The sequence below is a fragment of the Nesoenas mayeri genome, assembly GCF_963082525.1.
Source record: "Nesoenas mayeri genome assembly, chromosome: 23".
Taxonomy (NCBI): Eukaryota; Metazoa; Chordata; class Aves; order Columbiformes; family Columbidae; genus Nesoenas; species Nesoenas mayeri.
Window position 1 is genome coordinate 901,571 of NC_137574.1, and position 22,238 is coordinate 923,808.

Here is a 22,238-nt window from a genome sequence, read left to right on the forward strand (position 1 = left end):
CGAGTGCTAGGGTCATTGATACCCGTTTAGTAGGTGATATTTTCTTACAGCAGGTGGCAAAGCTTTGCCTGGAAGTGCTTGGTGTTCCGTTGGCCGTGGATTCCCGTTGGTTTAGCTCTAGGCAGTGCTCTCCCAGGAGAGCCCGATGCCATCCCGTGCAAGGTCACCAGCCAAAGGGAGGACCTGCTGCTCGTTCGAGTTTGGATTCTTCTGCCCTGTTTCTCTGTTCCTCCTGCTGTTGCCAATGGTAAAGATCAGCACAGCCACCGTGAACTTCGTAACCAGGAACCCAGCAATGATGTAGAAGATGGTGAAATCAGCTTCAAGAGGGATGCTATGGAGAATCACAAATACAATAGTAAAGCTGAGCCATCAAGAGGATAGTTCAACCTTTAAAGAAACCCATGTAGTTACAGTGCGAAGATGGGAACACAGCCTGGGAGGTTCGAACAACTATAACAGATTTAACTACAAGATCTCACATACGGATAAATTACGATCTGCAGGAGTTGTTTTGCTTGGCACTAACTAAAGCACTGCATTTCCTGGATTAGGATAAAGCTGCTGGTTAGAAACCACACAGCAGCTCTGAGAATTGTCGTGGATTAGGAGGAGGTAGAGAATATGCCTGGTTTCGAATGGGTTGCTGATGCTCATCTGTTTGGTCCTGGGAAGGCCAGTGGTCCCAGCAGGAGTTGAGCAGCTTACCTGGAGATGCTCTGCACAGCTCTGGGCTCCTCTGGCAGCTGGGTCTCCAGGACAGCTGCTGACAGAAACAGCACAGTTTAGTCTGCAGGTGTTTCTGGGTGATATTCATTGGTGTCACCAGCACCAGTGTAGATAACCAAGGTGTTTTTAACAGTGGGCTGTGTGCTAGGACATTAATCTGGGTAGCAATAAGGGGATGACGTTTTAGGCATCCTGTAACAGTGAGGTCATGTTTCTGTAAATTGGGAACTAAAAGGAGATGATGCAACACAGTCCCTCCTTACAGCACGACAAAAGTAGATGTTTAAAGTGAGGCCTTGGCATCTGCAGACACACGGGAAATTTAAGCAGGAACTCATAAAACTTGGAGCCCCAGGACGTACCTGTCAGCACCTCCACTTGCACTTTCCCTAAGCTGCTTGTCTCCCCCAGGAAGTCACTTCTGCACTGGTACATCCCAGCGTCCTGCTTCCTGAGTCGCTTCATGGTCACTGTCAGGACGCCGTCCTGGACATTGTCCCTGATGGAGGTGGTGCCATTCCTGTTCCTCAGGAACGGCAGCCAGAAGCGCCGCGCGCTCACCACTCGTTGGCACTTGGTCTCATCGATCTGCTTGCACCAGCTCTTTTCTCTCCAGCGCTGCTGCCAGGGGTCGTAGGTGCAGTTGACAGAGATGGTGCCCCCCTCCATTCCGTACACTACAGTGACGTTCTCTGCAGCACAGGACGCTAGGAGAAGAAGGAAGTGGTGAGCTGCTTCTCTCATATCCATCCCTTACCACTATGTCTATGCCAAACGTCATTTTTCTCTTCTAGAACTCTAGTGGCGATTTTCTGAAGCTCAGGAAGTGCTGGTCCTTCCCTTGTGGCCATGTGGTGACTGCTCAGGATTGCAGTCTGGAGCTCAACCACATCACGCTGCCTGTAATCGCTGCGCTCCTGCCCACTGCGGGGAAGCAGTTTGTCAGCGTGATTAAGGATTAAATACAAACTTGCACTTTCCTCTAGTCCTGAGGAGCATGAAGCTGGGCACTTGGGTATATTGAGTCAGCATCAGACAAGTTATCTTGATTATTAAAAGCTCTTTTTACAAGGCAGCTCATAAAAGGCAGAGCTTGACCTAGTGAGGGAAATGGTTTCTGTGTAACCTTCGCTAGGCCAGCCTTGCTGTAAGCCTGGCTTTGCAGCCCCAGCCTGCTGCCGTGCACACAGCTGCATTAGGGCAGGCGCCGCAGGTTGTGCCTTGAGCCCAGCCCTTCCCTGTTTGTTCCTAGATGCAGATCTGGCTCCGGAGTAGCCTCTGCTGCAGAAAGGGTCCTTTGCATTAAGTGCCCATCAAGTGTAGTCTTATTTTAAGGCTCTTTACACAGCCAGAGAGAATCAATGCAGGAAGCTGTTAGAATCAAAGTCACACATACAAACCAGTGTCCAGCTACTTGTTTAGGAGCCAGCTTCTTAATTCCACTCTTAATTTCTAAGTCCAGGGGTTTAGCAATTTTTTTTCACTCTGTCTTTTAATATCCTGCTAATTTTAATCATGTCGTCAACTGGTCTTTGGTTGCTTGGCTTTTTTTTTCCTTTTTTCCTTAGTTCCTTATTTCTAATTTCTATTCCTCTTTGTTGTAGGCAGAGGCAGAAGGGACAGTCTGAGCTATTAATACTTCCAGAGAGAAATGCGATGTGGTATTTGTGGAAATCTCTGTATCTCTAGTGAAAAAATTTCAGAGGCTAGTGCCTTCAGTGAAAGCATAAGGAATGATAAAACAGGAGTAAATTAAGAAATAGTCTCTTGTCAGGACTTGGTGCTGGCTGAGCCTTTTGATAACACTTTGTAAAATAATTTCAACTGTTCTAAGTTAATTGTTGACTAAAAAATCCGAAGGTCTTTCAGGCTTGACTACAGGAAGGCATTAAAAGGGGTCTGTGCTCTCCAAGTATCCAACACCTACAAGTCTTTATCCTCAGCTGTTGCTCCACCCCCTTGTTCTGTCAAGGTTTATCTCCCTGCATGTCCAGTCCTGTGCAATCCCTCTCAACATTGTGGACCCTCCTCACCCCCAGTTCTGCCCCTTCAGTTCCTGGAAAGGCCCCAGGGGGTTGGTTTTTGCTTTTGTTTCAAATAGAAACAGCATTGCAAAAACCTCTTGATCAGAATCATGGCATTTAAAGATTTGCTGATGCCCCTGTGGAAAGCTTTTGCCTCATTATCTTTGCAACCAGTTCTGCTGACAGATCGTTTACTGTTTTTGTTCCTCCTCCCTTGTTTTGTGCTACTGTAAAAAAGTATAGTCAAGTGCCCAAGATTTCAGAATGCCCCCTTCCCTGAGGAGTCTTTTCCTCCTCTTGAACCCTAGGTGCTGCAGTTTACTCTCAGAGCCCTACAGATGCAAACAAACAGGATTGTGCAGTTTCACCATTCATTCTGAGAAGGCAGACAAGGCTTCTGCCAACAGTGCTCTTGTGATTCCAGAGGATCCCTGTGAGAGACGCTGAGCGCTCGAATCACCGCTGGCCCTTAGTTAAATTAAGGGAAAAGAACAAACTCGGGGAAGGAGTCTGACATCCCTGCAACATACCTGGGGAGGAAGAGCGGAGGGCAGAATGCACCGCAGTGCTCCAGCTTCCTCTGCCTGCATTGCCCCGGACCTTGCAGCGTACACACAGGCAGTGAGACTCTTGATAACTGTTTGTATTGGTCTCCGAGTTTGTTGCATGCTACGACAAAAGCACCTGTGCATCCGGAAAAAACTACTGTGTTTGAAGACCTGCGCTGTCTTTTCCCGTAGCATTATCAGTAATCTCATACTAAGTGCAAGTAGAGACTGAGTTTAGCACCAGTCCGTTACCCTGTTAACTGAAACGAAGGCTGCGTATGCTTTCTTACCTGACAGGAAGACCAGGAAGATGAAGTCCATGAGCTTCTCCATGTCAGTTGAGCAGAGAAGGGACAAGAGAGAAGGCTGGAGAAAAGTGAAAAGGGCGCTTGCCAAAGAGCAGCTGCTTTTCCCCCCTCCTTGCTCTGCCGGAAGGAATGAGCACAGGAACTTGGCATCTTTTTTGTCCTGCATATTGAGCAATTCATCAGGGATGGCATTTCTGAAAATTCAGGGATCAGCATTGCCCACGCAGAGCCACAGCTCAGTGCAGACGCCTCAAATAGCATCATGTGATGGCCCAAAACAGTGCAGGCGGCCCCCGAGCCCCGCAGCGCTGCCGGTCTGCCGGAGCGGGCTCTGCCTGCAGGCTCTGCGGGGGGGGTCTGGAAAGGGTGACTCATCAAGACCCCGCAGGTAGCTCGGTCAGCATCCTGAGGGTGGAGGGAGGGCAGGGACATAACCTTGGTGTTTATCTTCAGGGAAAGGAAGTTTAGAAAATCCCGTGCAGGAAGTGCCAGGGTTTCTGGTCTTTTGGAGAAACTGAGCTGAGCCCCAGCAACCTCATTTCATGTGCTCACCACATGACTGCTACATAAAGGCAGCAAATGTGTCGTTTGGAGTATTTCCAGCAGAGAGGGAAGTAATAGTATCACTTCCCACAGCCCCGGTGAGCTCCACTGTGAAACCACATGTGCATTTCTGGTCTCCTGGGACTTCAGAAGAAGCCACAAAAACTTGCTTTCTATGATGGAGACAAAAAACTAAAAAGTGCTGGAAGTAGGCATGTGGGTACAGCACAGCGCTGCAAAAGACCAGAGCTGGATAGTGATTCCTGAAGAGATGCAAAGATGCCTCACAACAGTGCAGGTGAGGGACCAAGTGCGTTGGGAAACGTTGGATAGTTTCTGCAGTGGTTGTTCAGGACAGCAGGGTTCGGTGGGGTCCAGGCCTGTCTAGTGGTCCTGTGGAAATTGCCAACCTGCATCAGAGCTGCACTGGAAATCTAGAAATACATTGTGTGTCCGACTTACTTGGACATTTACATCTGTAAATAATCTGCTCTTAATTACCATCATGTCCCTTCTGTTCTATCATCTGATGTTGGGACCAGCCCTCTTATGGTCATAGTTCTTTCTTTGTGTCACACTTCCTGCAGCTTCTTCACACATCCTCCCAGTTTCTTGCTCGGTGCTACTGACTGTACAGACTCCTCATGTCTGCTCAGGGCTGGTCCTTGCAGTTAGCACAGCAAGGGAAGTTCTGTTCCGAACCGTCCCAGTGCCCTGTCCACTCCTCTGGGGCAATACTGCATGTTGTTCCCTGTCCTCCTTTCTCCAGAAATACTCATTTGCATTAAGGCTCAAAAAGTGTGTGTATTACTTCTGTGCATTGTTGTTTTGTAGCTACAAGACCTTCTGGTGCTCAGATTCATGCAGCACAATCCTCAGCTTGCGGAGTTTGCAATGCAGCGTATCATCGTGTTGCAATGCACCCTCAAGCTGTTTGCCTGCAGGCAGGTGCTGCTTATTCCTCTAATCCAGTGCCCATGTCCCCCCCCATTTACACGGCAAACGAACCCGGTCACAGCAGTTAGAGTTTTGTTTGCTTAGCCACGGTAGCTGAACCCTTAGGAGTGGGATAGTTTCTCCTAGTGAACACCATTGAAATAGCAAACCCATCCATGTCCAGACAAATATTTCTCTTTTCAAAAGGTCGCTCCTCCACACCTGCCTCACGAAAGAGTCTGCAATTTAATGGGATTGAAGGAAGCAGATGTACAGGGGATCCTGAGAATTACCCAGCACCTCTGCCTGACCCCAGAGAATCTGCACACTGGTGGCAAAGTTCTCTACTGCTCTCTAATAGGAGGGAGGTCTCAAAATGCACAGGCAACATACACATGGCAGCAAAAACTTAGATTTTTCCTTTGTCAACCACACACCTTCTACTCCACATTCACACTTCATATTCCAGTTCTGTTTTCTCATTTCTGGATTGTTTTGGCATTCTGTGCTTCATCCTTTGTCATTCGTCGGTAACTCCTTGAGTGCAATGGTAGCGTATTCCACATGTTCATCTTCGGGTTTCCCGTGGGCCTGACTTGGTTCAACGTTGCAGTAGAGAGGATCCTCAGGGCTGAGTCGGGATTTGAAGTTCAGGGTAACATATTTTAGGTCTTTGCTGTCATCCTGAGGACTTTCAATTCTGTCCGTGCTGTCAAGCTGTGAAGAGAAAGGGAAGACGCTTGGCAGCATGATTCAGTGCTAGGCCACCGCTGTTGTCAAAAGAACAAGCATTTCCCAGGAAGACAGGAGAAGCCGTGTGAAAACTACCTTCAGTCGGGACAGAGGTGGAAGAACAGAAAATTCTCTCCTTCCTCACCCCTCCTTGATGCAGGTTACAACCTCGTCGTCTAACCTTGGATTCTAGTTTTTGAGTAATTTCTGAGATTACCAGAATATGCTCCACCGTGGTTTGTTCCTATTGGAGTTTGGAGTTCCTATTGAAGATTCAGGTGCCGTATGGGAAATCTGTCATTTTCCTTACCTGTGCTATGTCCTCTGGGTTGTCATAGATGTCCTCTGGGTTGTCATAGATGTCCTCGGCTTGTCTGGTACCTTTGGAATGAGCCAAAACCAGAGGTGTTAGAAGTGCAGAGGTCCATGAGATGCCTGGGCATTGCCTGTGCTTGGGGAATTTTGGGGAAGGCTGTGGGATTGCCCAGTGATAGAAGCGATGGGTGTGCCAGTGAGACCCTTCTACCCTCCATCTGGTGAACACGTTGCTTTTACTTTATTTCTGCTCTAACATGTTAGGAGGTGTCCTGTGCAGAGTCTGGGGGAACGTGGGTTTGACTCATTGTGAGAGGAGACCCCAGCGAGGAGCCTGCGTGAGGCTTCCCACCCTGAGCCAGGAGTAAGCTCTCCTGGAGTGGAGAGGTGATGGCCAGAGGAGGCCCCTCCAGCACAGACCAGAACACGAGGCATCACCAGCCTCCACATACCTCTTCTCCTGAGCTGCTTGCGCCGCTTGACCCACAGTGTTATGGAGCCGATGAGCGCCAGGAGGAACAGGATGCTCAGGACACCAGCGAGCAGGACGAAGGTGTTTGCATTGGAGCTGCAGCCCAGAGAGCACAGGAGATACCAGCGTCAGATGGTAGCACAGCATGGTGCTGGCACAACCCCTTACCAAACAGTGACCCAAAAAGGGGACAGGAATAGCTTTATGCACTTGGAAGGATGCTCCGGTGCTCCTGCAGCTGTGCTATCTTGATTTTTCTACCTGGCTGCACCTTCTGAGCTTTTCCTAAACTACTCTTCAGGCTTTTAAAACAAGCTGCTGTTCAAAGCTCAGAGCGCAATTCTCTGGAGTAGGTACTGCCTTTTTCGCCTGTCTTTCGCTGCACTTGGTGCACTGGGAGCCGGTGTGTGATTGTACTCTGTGCTGTAGTATTCATGACAGCAGATGTCCAAAGGGGAAGAAAATCCTGTACGTTTTACAGTTTGAGCAGAAGCTGGAAGGAGAGGCCACCTTTGTAAGGACCTGTCAGGTCTCATTCCTCTGCAAGCAGGGACTAGATCAGAATGCCCAGGCACTGCCTACCCCAGGGGGACAGGCAAACTGTGGACAAGCCGTTAATAGTTCATAGCTTGTCTGTGCTCGAGCTCTGAGACTTTCTCTAGGCCTTACCTTGTTTCTGGGCTGTTGCCAGCAGGGGTAGTTTGAGCGGTGCCTGCAGAACCAGACAAAGTTGTTTCAGCCGATACTGCAATCACAAGCACGATGAGAAGAATAATCATTACTGGCTGATTTGAATTTACCAGCTAAACTTCCCTGCCAGTGCTGCATGGATGTAAATGCAGTCCTGCCGTGACACCTGGCACAGACAGGCAGCCCAGGTCAGTACTCACCCTCAGAAATACTGAGCGTAACCTCCACCATTCGGGAAAGATCAGGGTATTCATAAAGCGCACACCAGTACACGCCGGAGTCCCGTGCCTGCAGCTCCTCCATGGTGATGGTGACAACCCCCAAGCCGGTATTGTCCTGGATGGTGACTCTGCCTTGCTGAGGTGTCCTGAGGTACCCTGAGGGCCTCCAGTCTGTGTTGACCAGTACGTAACAGGGGTTTCCAGCGCCCTCTTTGCACCAGGCTTTGGTCACAGCCCCGTAGTCTGGGGCGCTGTATGTACACTGGACAGAGACATTGCCCGACTCCTTGGCTGTGTATCGGCGCATGTCTGGAAAACACGGACATGTGTGCTGAGGTCCCAAAGCCAGCACGGTGGCGGCCCCTCCCCATAGCTGGAATGCACGCTGTGGGGTGAATGCTGCCTGGGGGGCCTTCTCCTTCCAGACATGAGGAGCAGAAGGGGACAGACAGAGGGACAGGGCTGTCAGCTGTGTGGTGGCAGCACTGGGCTCCCCACCGAGCGCTCCTGTGCCGCAGGACAGGAGGGAGAACAAGCAGGGGAGGTGGGGCTGAAATCCACCAACATGGGCACTTGGCTGCCAGTAGATACTCACTCTTGGACACAGAGAGCTTGACCTGCATTATCGGGATGAGATGAGGGGTAGTGTAGAGCACACACCGGTACATGCCAGTGTCCTGGGCCTGCAGCTTCTGCATGGTGATGGTGACAGTCCTTTTCTCGGTGTCATCCTGGATCAAGACTCTGCCTTGCTGGGCTTTCCTGTGATTCTGTGTTGAAGGATCATCTGTCCTCCCCAAGATGTTACACCCTGTCCAATATAGCTGACACCAGGCTTTTATATCCGTGCTATACACCGGAGTGCCGTCCACTGTGGTGCTGTACGGGCACTGCACAGAGAGACTGTCCAGTTCCCACCTGTGCAACTCTGCAAAACAGCAAACATGTCCCTGACCTGTGAGCAGTAGACACACGGGCATCTGCCCCCCGGCCTGAGCCGAGCTCTGCCCTGGGCATCTCGCTCACAGCTGGTCCGTCAGCCGGGGCAGGACCAGAGGGAGCCGGGAGCGCCAGCCGGGTCCGTGGGGCTCCCTCTCCCCGTGCTGTGTGTGTGGGGCAGGCAGCGAGCGGGGCTGGGGAGGGGACTGGGGGTCAGGGGGAGCTGCTCAGCAGTGGGGGGGATGGAGCAGAGGCAGGAATGATGTTGCTTTGTGACAAGACCTGTATTTGAGTAGGGAAAAAGGTACTCACCCTTGAAAACGATCAGTGAGATTATCTTTAGTAGAACATATTGAGAATCGTAGATGTAGGCACAGCTGTATGTGCCCGAGTCCTCTACCTGGAGATTGGTTATGGTGATGGTCACGATCCTATTTGTGCTGTTGTCCTCTATTGTAACTTTCCCCCTTGTGGCTCGCTTTGTGTTTGCATTTTGTGTTGAGTATATTGTGTATACGAAGAGCTCGCATTGCGCATTTCTCCAGCGGCACCAGACTTTTGGCTGCTGGTAGTTCATCTCTGCTGTGTAAGGACACTGGACGTACAGAGTGCTTCCTTCTGGTTGACTCTCCTCTGAAACAGGTGTTTGGGCTTCGAGACCTGTGAATATCAATTGTGATGTGGGAGAGGAGAGCTGGTCGCGGGCTGCCCACAGCCTCCCGACAGACACGGGTGAACTCTGCGTCCAGCCCTCCTCCACGGGCACTTGCGGCTGGAGGAACTCTGAAAACCGAGATCCATTTCTGCTGCTAAATTCACCTGCTTGGAAATGGGAAGGTTGATTTCTGGTGGGCAGTGTAGAGATTTGCGCTGGGACCACAACTGCGATTTAAAACCCAGTATCTTTGTTTTAGAACCCATGGACGTGTGTGTCCTTGAGGTGCTGGACCTTCAAGTCTAAATGGAGCCACGGTGGGAACCGCGGCTGCCCCTTCCCTCCCCATGGCAGCCGCCAGCTGCCCAGCTGGGAGCGCAGCCGGTGCAGATGGCGGCTGCGGAGCCCTGCGGCAGCGGGGAATGTTTCCCCCGAGCGCCAGCTGCCTGCCCAGCCCTTCTCTTACCTGGGAAGCAGAGCGGCAGCAGGAGGAGTGCTCGCAGCTCCATGGCCGTCCTCAGGCCCAGGGAGCGGGCATTGCCGGGGGCTGCCCAACGTGCGCTGTTCAGGAGCGAGCCCTCCCGCATCGCAGTGACGCTGCTGGAGGAAGTGGCTGAGCTCTTGCCGTCCCACAGAAATCCTTCCCCATGTTTTGCAACAAAACTGATGTTGAGATGATGTGAGGGTGCATTTGGGGAAGTGGCTGAAAGCGGAGCTCGGCTCATCCTGATGACAAAGGCCCTTTGCTGCTCTCGCCTGGCCATTTGCCGCTCTGCCCTCTGTTACCACCCTCACAGAAGAGCTGGGAGAAGCTCATCAGTGTTCACAGCTGAGCAGCCTCAGCCAATTATCAAAGGAGTTAGGATAAAACCTTTGGTAGGGAGAAATCATTCCCCTTTTTCAGATTTGTGGAAGAATCTAGCAAGTTGGGAGTTGCTGAGTGAGTTCTTAGTTTGCTTTATCTCAGGTCATGGTTTTGGGGAAAAAAAAGAAAGCTTCTTGCATAAATATTTGAAAGAACATAAAGTTGAGGTAAGACTTAAAATACTTTATCATTTTTTTCCCCAGGAATGGGGAAAAAGGAGACTAATGTAACAATTTTCAATAGCTTCTTGTTTGAATTCTTGATTTGAGGAGGGTGTTATCCAGTAATAAGGTAAAAAGTATAGGGGGAGTCTGGGGACCGTACCTACCTGCCTTGCTACGCCAGAGCAGCGCAGAGAGACTGTGCTGACACCCTGCCTGCAAATAATTTCCAATTATATGACTAAGCAGCTTATTAACAATACATTCTAGCTAATCATTTTGTGCTAGATATCTTCGCATTGTCTTGTCCCCAAATCCCTCTCTCATCAGGCACTTGATGCTCGGTAACAAGAAGGGGGAATGCACTCGTTCTCTCATGAGCAAATCCCGAGAGTCTGCAATTAGTTTGGTTTCTGCAACTGGTTGCCTACAAGCTGCACCAAGGTCTGTGCTGCCTCACACGCCTCATGCTTTCCCATAGCAGCTGCGTTTGCCGCGTCCGTTGGAGGCCCCGTGTTTGAGCAGAGAAGCTCTTTGGGCAGGACAGGTCATGAAGTGATGTCTGTCCAGGACCCAGCGTGTTGGTCACTAAGGAACGTCTCTGGCAGAGAATCAATATGGTTTCTAATTGTAGTATCACAGAAAATAAGATGAATGTTATCTCAGGAGGTTACTTAATCTAGCCCGGTGACACACGGTAGGATCAGCTCTTTTGATGTAATTTCTAATGATCTCTATTTATCTAGTTTAGGTTGCAGCATTTTCCCGGTGGCCTGTTCCATCCTGCACCATCCTTGCTCGGAAGCTTCTCCTAACATCTGTCTCTCCCTGTGATTTAAGTGCCTTGCTCCCTTTTATATCCACTGCAAACTCGGAGAACAGATTATTCCCTTTCTCTTGCTTTGTGTGCAGAGACACCTGCCGTCCTTCCCCTCAGTCTTTCCACTCCAGACTAACCATCCCCAAGAAGTTTCTTCCTGAGCTTTTCATCCAATCAAGGATGAAACCACATGCTTCTCTGTTGCCTTCCATAGAAATTCTTGCTTCCCGTTGATTTACTGTCATTGCCATAAAACCCACAGAAACCTCTTTGGATTAGACACTTAAAACATCAGTGGCCTCGGCTTTGGGTTTACCTGCCCCATACGTTGGCCCTTGCTCTAGGAAGGCCCGGCAGAGGGTGGGTGTCGCAGCAGCGCTGGAGCTGCTCCATGCGGTTGCAAGCAAAGCCGGGGGAGCTGGGTGCCAGGGACAGGGCTGGTTTGGGGGTGCGAGAACACTAGAGGGCAGAGGAGGATCAGAAATGGAGTTCTGGGCGAGGAGATGGGGTCTCAGCGGGGGCTTTGCGGGTGGGGGGTTCTTCGGCCAGCATTTCAGCGTGGTGCGGAGCTGCGGGCAGCTGAACGCTGTGCACTCTGTGCATAGATGAGCCAGGAGCTGCCCGCAGCTCCGCACCAAGGTGAGGGGCTGCAGCTGAATAGCTGCCTGGAGCTTGGCGTGGATGGAAATGCCGTTCTCCGCTCAGCGAGCCGACGCTGCGCTGACCGAAGCCCGAGATGTCACGCTGCGGGCAGGTGGCCAGCCATGGCGGTTTGCCTGTCACTCCTCTCTTGCCCCTGGTTCCCGTGCCCATGTGAACCTGTCTGTGTGTGCTGCAAAGTTGTTAGAGAAGCTGTGTATCGCTGTCTCACCCTGCAGTGTGCTTTAAACAAGATATTGCATAGACGATGAAGACCCTTCTTTCCAAAATTTTAAGCAGGTTGCAGCCTTAAGACCTTCTTTGCCAGACAATGGAGCCTTCCAGGCCCTTCCTGGGGACATCGCCACCAGCTGCTGCTTCAGCAGAGAAACTCAAACAAGCCTTTAGCCTCAGCCAAGCCTGATGCTCTGTAGGGATGTGAGTCAATGGGGAACTGATGCTAAATAATCCTCAGAAGGGGATGCTGGGATGAGGGAGAAGGTGGGAGCTTGTCTCAGAACAAGGTGGTAGAAGGTGGCTCAGGGAAACAGTAGCTTTGGAAAGAGCAGCAGCGAGGCTGGGGGAGGCAGAGCGGAGGCGCTGGCCGTGTCCGCGCGCGGGCTGCTGGGCACATGGGACAGGCACTCTGAGCAGGACACGGGCCACGGGCTTGGCTCTAAAGGAGAAGAGGCCCCACAGCAGCAGCTTAGCGAGAGGCCTGGTGTTTGGTCTATTCCACATCAATGGGGCGTCCAGCTGTGGCTGAGGATGAAAGCAAGCGAGAGAGAGAGAGGATTAAAGGCTCCCAGGGTCTCCTCTAACCCGCCTAAGACTCGCCGAGAGGGCAGTGTGGGGCTTCAGGAAGGCTTCTTCATATGGAAAATATTATGTGAGGGAGAGAAAGAGAAGGGGGAAGGGAGGAGGGAGAGAGGGAAACTTCTGTCCAGAGAGTGCTGGGGGAAGACTGACGGCAAAGAGCATTTGGGACGCTCAGGCCAAGCCGAAGGGGAAAGTGCTGAGCTCTGCCCTACCTGGGAGTGTGGAAGGGCACAGGTGTGATGAGTTTGGGAGGAGAGAGTGTGAGGTCCAAAAGTGCCACGAGCACACAGCAGCAGCAAAATAAAGGGATGAAAGAAGAGGGGAAGTGGAGAAGGGGAAGGAGGAGGCTGGCAGACGGGAGGAGAAAGGAGAGAAATGGAGGGGGGAGGTGGTGAAAGGCGGAATGAGGGACACAGAGGAGAGCGGGAGGTGGTGAGAGGCCGGCCGGCCGCTCCGCTGTGCTGGTAACCGCGTCGCCAGGTGGAAGCGCCCGCACGCAGCCCCCCTGGGCTCCTGCCCGCCAGGCTTCTCCCAGGAATGCTTGTGATGGGGAACAAATTGCTAACAGAAGTGAGACATTTTGCACTGAATGCGAGCAAGTTTCCAGTGAAAGGTTTCCTGTCAGCGGGTCGGGACGGGAGGGTGTGGAGCCTTTCTGCCTTCTCTGGCAGAGTAAGCCGGGGAGTTAACACGAAGCGTTGGTTATAGCACAGGATAAAGGACCTCAGGCTGGGCTTTCCTGCCTTCTGTTTTGGCTGCCACCGTTTGGCTCCTTTCATTTGCCCGTGTTTTCTGCTTCACCCGCGTGTGGCATTCTGTGTCTCATTAGCCCTTCCTCTGCTCCCTGGCCACCCCCCACTGGGGAGATCCCTCGAGGATTCAGAGGCTTCCACTCCGCTTTCCTCCCTGATTTATGCTGTTGAACTGAATGACCTTCCTTGACCTCATTTTCATGACAGTGTGAGCACAAACATCGGCACTCAGCAAATGGCAAAGATAGGCCCTCCCTCGCAGTCCTGCTCTCTGCGCTGCGAGAACGCTAAACCTGCTGTTTGCACATTGGGTGGGTTTGGTGTGGGCCCCATTGCCTGGATCTGTGGCACACCCTTGCTCACTACAGTCCAGAAAGGTGGAAGGTTCTGGTTGAAAAATGCTGTTCTGTGTATCTTTGCACACATGGACAGCGTTCAGCTGAGCTGGCGTGCGTGCACAAGCAGTGCGCAGGAAAATGCTTCTGTGTTTTCCACTCTCTGTATAGACGTGCAGAACTTTGCCCTTTTCTACCACCTATGCCTCAAGGGAGCCCACAGGTGTAGCTGGTCTGTCCCTGTGAGAGATGCACACCAATGCTGTCTCTCCTTTCTGTTTAGCTTGCCGTGTTTGTGGACATCGCTGTGGTAGCTAAAAACTTGCTAGATGGGCCAGACAAGCCAAAATCCAGAGCTGGGAGATGGGCGCTGACTCCCTGGTGTGGACACGCTTGCAAGATGAGGGAATTTCTACTGCCACAGATATCCTGGTGCCGTCTGACTCCTGATGGAATAAGTGGATTTTAAGGGGAGAGAGATTGCTTCTCCCTCCTCCCTAGAACACACACACATAGCCAAGTCTCTGCTCCTGGCTCTGAGGAATTTCAGACAAAAGTCTGAAGTTCTTAAGTGTGAGCGGAGCTGCGAACACGAAGGTGCCGCTGGGTTTTGGAACAGCAGGCCAGCTGTAATCCTGTGTGCCATACTGCAGCTGCAACCACGCCGGCTCCACGCCAGCATCCCAAAGCTGAGTGTCTTCCACCTTCTTTCTAAATAATTGGCAAAGCTGCTTTGCCCCCTTCCCTAGCCCAGCGGTACATAAATCCCTTTGTGCCCTAGTCTGGAAATCTGCCTTCCTGTCCCTCTCTTCCCTGCCTTCCTGGGAAATCAGGGTGGATGTGGTGCTGCCGGCTTGCCTGTCTGAGCTGCTTAGTTAAGAATAATAAACAAACTCCTAAATGGAAGGATATTCTTTAAACCTGCCTTGTGCTGCCTGCGCGGGAATGCAGGCAGCAGAGCCCACCTCCTGTCCCCTGCAGCCCCGGCTCCGAGCTCTCCTGAAACCTGATCTGCCTTGCTGTGGAGCTGCACCATGGCCTCTGTGTGCACCTTCCCCCCTGACCCTGTCTGGATTCCCCTGTCCTTTTCCTGACACGCACCCAACAAGCTCTCGCTCCCGAGACACACGCACCCCGCGCAGGGACACACGGTGACGCAGCCACGTGTCCGCTCCCGGGAGCAGAGGTGCGCTGTGCCCACTGCACACATGGGCACGTACCCGATTTGCACACGTCCCTGACCAGCCCTTCACACGGGTGGACACAAGCACGCTGTGAAAAGCGATGCAAACCCCCACTATACCAACAACTAGAGGCTGCTCGCCATTTTGGGAAACCCACCCAGGCAGCTGCATGCAGACCAGAGGCAGAGGCACTCCAAAAAATGCCCAGACACTTGAAAGCGGTGCCCACGCAGCCCCAGATGTGAACAGCAGCGTGGCAGCAGGTCTGCAAAGATGTGACATGACGCGCATGACAGCAGAGCACACCCAACAGCTCTCTGATACCAGCCAGCACGAACCCTGATTGTGCAGAGGTGACCGGCCATCCCCTTCACCACTTTGCTCGCTTTCCTTTCGTATCCGTGCTCTCTCCCTTCGCTCTCACACATCCTAGGTTTCCTGTGTGTTCCTGCCAGTCCATTCTGCCGTTCATGAGGTTTACCTCTCACACAGGGTACGCTATGCGCCCCTCACCCCTTGTGTGTTTGTGATGCAGACTTTCCTGCACGCGTCTGCTTTGCTTCCACGCGCTCCCTGTTTGCAGCAGCTCTGACACAGGTATCTCTCTCCCCTGTCTCCATGTTGCTCATGCACCTTTTATTTAGGCACACGGGCCTCTTCTCCCACCTTCTCCTGCCTGTTCTCCCCTGGCCGCTCCCTCAGCCTCCAGCTCTGTCTCCATGGCCCGTTTTCCTCATGCCAGCGTTGACAGCCAGCGGGAATGGATGTCAGTTGGAGGCAAAGCAGCCCCGGGACCCTCTGGCCCTGCCACACTTTTCAACCCACTTCTCATTTTTCTTCTCTTTTTGTAATTTATTGTTTTCGGCTCTCCTCCTCCTCCTCAGTGCCTGCTAAAGGGACCTCAGCTCCTCGCCTCTTTTTCTCTGTGTTTTCATCTTAAGAGAAAGGGAAAAACCCATTTTGCTCTTTCCCCTGCTCCAATTCCCCTTCCACCTCCCTTCCCAGCCCCCAAACCTTTTCCTGATAGTGTTGCTGTAACTGTTCAATTAAACGAGCAATTACAAAATCAATCAAACCGAAACGTGTGCCAGGCACTGAGGGGGGACCGACTGCAGAGCGGGGACGCCGCCTGAGCCTGTCCCAGCCTGAAGGCAGCTCAGCTCACAGCTCAGCTGAAATTGTCTGGTTTGCTGGTGCGACATCGCTGTGAGGACGGTACTCTGCTTCGGCACGGGCGCACGCCAGCACCTCCAGCTTCACACCAGCCGCAGGTTTCCCCTGTCTGAGAAGATCCTGGCGAAGCTGTTGGTATTAACCATTGCCTTTGGTTTGAATTGGCCAGGAAGAGGCTGCCAGCTGGAACAGGTCACGGGGGCGTTGGGGTGAGGGTGGTTTCTGCAGCAATAGGAAGGAAGGAAGGAAAGTGATGAGGTGCAAATGGTAAACCCAAGCAAGGCTCTTGTGTGATTTCATGGGGTTACACCTGCTGACTTCCTCCATCCTTTTGTGTGTTCGCTCCTGCTCCGCGCTCAGCGCAGGCTGAGTCAGCGTGTGCCACGGCTCTTTGCCACTCTCGACTGTTTGCTCTCCAAGTAACACTCACACTGTCTCAGTCCCCACTGTCCGTGTCTCCTCAGAACTACATCCATGATTTTCACTGCAGGAATTCCCTTTGACCTCTTGGGGCTGTCGTAAGCAAGCAGCAAGGCTGTCCCTGACTCGAAGGCACAAATCCTTCCAAACTGATCGCAAACAAGAGAAGATGAGCCGGAGAACAGGTTGGGTTAGGGAGGAAGCATGGAAAGCGGATGAGTTCGTGTTTGTACGTGGGCAGAATCACGGCAGCTCTCCAGTGGCACGAGGCAGCCAGCTTTAGCGTGCGCTGTTTTCCCAAGACACCGAGGTCCTGCTCGTGGTTGCAGAAGGGAAACCCCATCACCATCTCATGCTTTGCAAAACTGAGGCAAACTGACCAGAGATCTCAATGGAAAGAATGGAGAAGGCTTTATTGTCTCCTTATGAGCAACAGACATGAGAGAAACACCTTCTAAAAGTGTAATCCACGCGGGCTGTCAGGAGCACACCTTCGTCTTGGTGGTGGGTTCTGATCCTGCTCTCAGAGGAAACCTTCCCTCCAGATTTAAGGAAAGCAGGATTTGAGCCATTTAATGAGGAGCTCTTATCCCAGACTTGACCCTGATTTTGCACAGTCAGAAGAGAAGCATCCTGAAGGCTTATCATTCCTTTAAGAGCAGAAATCTGGCGAGTTTCCTAGGGCAGGAGGCCAGTTTGGCTTTGATTTTGAGTGAGTAATACTTAAAGCCTGGTCACCCCGCAGGTCCTATAGAAGCACAGGGCCGTGCTGACACACTTCCTGATGCAGAGGGGGGTTGCAAATCAGGCTGCAAGGATGCTTTAATGAGGTTCCCCATCCCCTTTTTTTTTACTTTGGTCACATTCATGCAAATGTGTGGAGCTGCTTGGCCTGTGCCCCCCCAGACACGCGTGGGGAGGAGCGGGTTACGATTTGCTGATGGGGAGGGAGGAAAACGCAGCTGGATGAGGCTCTGCTGGGTCCTGGTGCTGTGGGTTGCACAGCGGGACCTGCTGTGGGGCTGTGTGTGGGACAGCAGGGACCTGCTGTGGGGCTGTGTGTGGGACCGCGTGGGGCTGTGTGTGGGACCACAGGGACCTGCTGTGGGGCTGTGTGTGGGACCGCGTGGGGCTGTGTGTGGGGCCACAGGGACCTGCTGCGGGCCCTGGTGCTGGCGGTGCTGGCGGTGCTGGCGGTGCTGGCAGTGGCAGGTGGGTGGCAGTGGGTGGAAGGCTCTGGTCACTTCCAGCTGTCTGTTTGCCATCTATATTTGGTAAAAAAATGATTTGGGATTGTTTGTTTGTGGCTCCTTGGAAACCCCCTGAAGAAATGGCTCCTTTTGTTTGCTTACTTGGGAGAAATATTTTCCCCTCCTTCTTTCGCTGTTTTGAAGCATTAAGGAAAGCAAAGCTTTAAAGAGCCCAGTGGCGGCCCGGACCGACTGCCACGGGCAGGCGCTGGTCCTGCCTGGCGGCCCCTCGTCTGCAGACACTGCTCCACCTTCCTGTAAATTCTGACAATGAAAACACCAGTGACATGTGCTCCGAGTTTCTCTTTCCATTGAAAAAGGGGATTTATTCTCTTTTTTTAAATCAGAATTAATGTGATTCTAATGTGTTCCTTTTGATCTTCAGGGGATTTTTTTACACTGATGATCCCTAATTTTGAAATGATTTCTTTTCTTGTTTTAATTGTTTTAAAAAGCCTTAGTGAAGGAGGAGAAAAAACCTCATCCTGCTTCTTCGGCACATCTTTAACCTTTAAGTGTCTCCGGAAAAAAATATTGGAAGTGTAGAATCCATTTTTAAGCAGGGTGCTGTGACAGGTCGGCCGCGGGCCGCGCGCTCCTGCGCTGGGTTGGAATAAGACAATTCTGCAGCTTGGATTTTTCTGACAGTTAAATTGCAATGTAGGCAGAGGGTGGAATAGGGATCCTGTCTCTTTAACTCTCTAACTAGACAAAGACTTTTCCCCTCTGAGAGCTGAGCGGGATCAGAACTGTCAGATGATCTCGGAGCACTTGGGAGAGTTTGCAAAGTCATAATTATATCTTTTAACCTGTCTTGCTCTTTGCAAAAGAAAGGTCCTATTATATTGAAATGAGATTATTAGCCATCAAATACTTTCTTTCTTGAGATTCTTCTTCTTTAAAAAAAATTCAAATACCTTAACTACTTTGCAATTGAATTTTTATAAGATTTACTTTTCACTAAATAAATGTTCTGTAGCAGCTATTTTTTACGTATTTTTAAAAGGCTGTTTTCAATATGCAGATGCAAAAAAAATCAGACTAAATGTCTGAAATGTCACCTGTGTAATTAAAGGAAGGTGAAGTTTGGGGGCTCTGGGCAGGTTTTCTGCCTAGCTCGGTTGGTGTTCATGTCCCTGCTTCTTTTCCCAATTTCATTGCCAAAAAGGGGTTTTTTTCCCTGAAAATCATTTTCAACCTTCCATTTAGTGTCTTTTTTGCGTGTCCCTTCCTTCTTCCTTCCCAAACACGAAGAAAAAAAAATGCACATGATGGAAATGACTGCAGCGCAGTGTCCGTGTGTGCTGGAACGTGGGCGGTGACTGCGGCGGCGCAGTCAGGGTAACGCCAAAAACCTTCGCAAAATACCATATCAGATGCAGGCAAGAGGCTCTTTAAAGCAGCTCATCCGAGTGCCGCTTGGCAAAACAGTTACACTCAGTCCTGGTTTGAAACGGGAGGTTAGTTCCAGGTTCCACAAACAATAAATACTTAGCCGGCGTTGAAATGTCCAGCTGCAGAAGGGTCGAGGTGGCTGTAAAGGCACTGAGGTCCCGAGCGGCCGGGGCCACATGCCCAGCGGAGGATCCTCCACCTGTGGCCCTTGGGTGGACTGACCGCTCGCTTCCATCACGTGATTAAAGTGCTGTCGTTTATAGCGCTATAATTCAGCCCGTGTCAGCCCTGCCATTATAAACTCTCTTTCTTTTCAAGGGTGGGTTATGTCTTGGCCATAAAAATTCATTCTGAGATTAAATTCAGCATGTTCCGATCTGACAAAGGAATTGTTCCTTGTGCAGACAAAACTCCCCGTTAAACTCACAGGCTGCCAGAGGGTCACAACTGGTTTACGTTTTTTTAAGATATTAGATACATTTACATTTTTAAATCTTCTGTTGACTGTATACCTCTTTCTGAATTCCAAAGACCAAGAATAAAGGCTATTATTTAATACACATTTCCTTAACCTTCCTCAAAGATGTCTCAGTCAGAATGAAAACCAGGAGACTGAGAGATCAAAAGAACCTCCCTGATGTTAAATAAGGCCCCAGTTATGAATGAGACTCACCTGGGGAAAATGCTCATGAAGAACTTCAGGACAGGAAAGTGAGGAAATCCATTGAGCTGCACTTCCCATAAACCAAAGCACCTGCTGGATGTTAAGCACGTGTTGTCTGTATCTCTAGAACTGCCCCATGCTCGTGTTGCTCTGGTGTTGAAACACCTCCCTGTCTTACCTGGTTTTAATACTCGTGACCATATTACAAACTAAGGATTTTTTCCCCTGGTTTACAGGACAGAGCCGGTGCCCTCAGGAAAACAACCCGGCACGGTGTCAGCGGCGTTGTGTGTCCGTCCAGCCTTCGGTTCCTGTTCTCATGCTAAAGCTGCAACACCAGCTACCTCTGAGCTCAAGGTAGGAGCAGATGTCTGGTTTTACTTCTGCATTTGTGCCCTTCTGTTTCTTTTCCAACTGGATGACTCGAGGAAAGAGTGGCAGGTATCCACAGGGTAGCTCAAGGAGCCGCCTCTAATTGTGTGTGCTGGAGAAGCAGGCAGGTAAGGCTGGAGAGCCAGTTCAACCTGTGCAAATTGGCAGTGTCTTCAGCCCACTGGAGCAGCTCCAGTTTATACCACTGAGGATCCCACTTGGAATTTCAGGGCTTTTCAGTCACCGTCATAAATATCTCTTCTTTTTCTTGGCAATGAAAGAATCTATAGGGTAGTTCCAAAAAATGAAAAGAAGTTGTTGGCAGATGTGTCTATTAGTTTGAGCTGGGGATTTTGCCGTTTTTGCGATCTGAGCTCGGTCGCGGGGCAGCGCGGAGGTTTCCTGACATCCGCGGTAGCTTTGCCTCTGGCTGCGCGCTCCGCTGGGCTGTCCCCGCAGGAGCGTTCTTTGTTTCCCTGCGCTGATTGTGCAGAAGCACAGGAGAGGTTTAAATGACAGACCCTAGAAATACAGAGCGAGAGGAATCCAAAAGCTGCCCCTTGTCTCACTGACAAGCGACCCTCGTGCGTCCGGATCTCCACTGGAGTCAGGAGCTTTGTTCAGCTTTTGACAGAGATGGTGTGTGGCTAATGGAACATAAGCAGTAGATGATGTCTCACTTTGCGTGTTTGCAACATGAAAAATAGCACCTTTCTAAGCTGCAGATTCCTATTGAAAACGTTCTCAGCCTTCCGGGAGTAGCATTCCTTGGCGGGGCAGGAGGTGCTGTGCCTTGGGAGGCCCTGCAGAGCCAGGCCTGTCACTGCGATGGCAGGAGATTGGGGCTGGCGCCTCCGTGGGTGTGAGTGTAAACACGGCGCTGGCTGTGCCAGCAGAACGTGCCCGGTGCTGTTAGCGCGGAGCCTCCACTGCAGCTTGCTCCCGAGCCGCGAGCGGCGTGCTTGCAGTTCCGGGGGACGTGGAAATTGCCTTGTTTGCTCTAATTTGGCAATAGGGAGCTGTCAGCCCTTTGAGGCACTGGAGTACTTCCCTGAAGTGGAGAGTTGCTGTTCAGCAGCTATGCAGAGCAGATCTGAGAAGAAACCGAGCCCGTGTTTTGGAGAGAGAAACGAGGTCTCGGTTGGTACGGCTCACCTCTCCCTGCCCGAGCGCTTCTCCCTGACGACCTTCCCACTGCTGTTGCTGGCCTGTGCTCTCCAGTGCCAGCACAAATCAAGGCAAAAGGTTGTATAAATTCCCCTTTGGAACTTAGATTGCCTAGATTTTTAAGTTTGGTCCTGGGGCGCGTTCAGGAAAAACGTCAAAGCCTTCTGCTCCGTTATTTGTGCTGACCTAAAAATAACTTTGGGGGCCACACCTTAACTGAACATACTCCCTTGCAAACAGAGCAGTATACAAATTCCCATGAATTTGCCAAAGTCAGCAGAAGCTCAAAAACGATTGCTCTTCATGGTGTCACCCGTCCTGATGGAAATCAGTGGGTGTGTTGGAACACAGCGACGGCAGCTCCAGCACGTGGAGGAAGGACCTGCTTCATCTCCAGCTGGACATCACCAGGTCTTCAGTCAGAGCCACCAGCGCAGTGACTGCTAACCTTTCACAAGCCCCAGAGGCCTGAGCAAAAATAGAAAGAATAAGAAAACAAGCTCTAGCATAACTTTTGTCAAGGCAATAGAAATAATTTCCCAGCCCGCTCTGCTCCTTCGCAGCCCCAGCAGGTTTTACGAGCTGAAGCAATCAGTCTCCCAGGAGGTGCTGGAGAGGACAAGGGAGACGGGAAACCAGGGCCGTGTTTCCATGTGCTGTAAAGCAGCAGTTTGAGGCGGTGGAAGCCGAGAGCTTTCCCAGCCAGGGAGCGGCTGAGCCCGGGCTGCGCAAACCTCTCGGATCCACGGCAGGGAGGTGACTCCGGCTCCTCTGGTGACCATCCCTGGGGACTGAATACACCTTGACTCCATCTTTTCATTTTACAGGCCCTGCACAATAATCAACTCTTAATTCACCCTCCCACCTCTCTCCTCTCACTGCTGAGGAACAGCAGATGGGAGATTTCATGTACCATAAATATTTAGATTGTGCCTGTGTGTTTATAACACTTGCCGAGAGTGTAACTGGAGCAGCTCACACTCAGCAGCAGCACCTGATCTAGAGAGTTTTCCATCACCTCATAGGGACCCGGCAGCCGTGTGCGGCACGCCGGCCACGCACCGGGACCGGTAGCCGTGTTGTCCCTGCCCCTCTCTGCCCGCCCCACCG

The 22,238-nt window shown here is 51.4% G+C and overlaps 1 protein-coding gene across 1 annotated transcript; it reads right to left on the reverse strand.

The window, feature by feature from the left end:
- Positions 1 to 117: 117 nt before the first annotated feature.
- Positions 118 to 3,634, reverse strand: NCR2 (natural cytotoxicity triggering receptor 2; the record flags this gene model as incomplete). Its single annotated transcript, XM_080358462.1, has 4 exons — positions 118 to 334; positions 709 to 763; positions 1,092 to 1,436; positions 3,592 to 3,634. The coding sequence occupies 4 exons, from the start codon at positions 3,632 to 3,634 to the stop codon at positions 118 to 120; spliced, it is 660 nt and encodes a 219-aa protein (XP_080214588.1).
- Between the last annotated feature and the right edge of the window lie 18,604 nt (positions 3,635 to 22,238).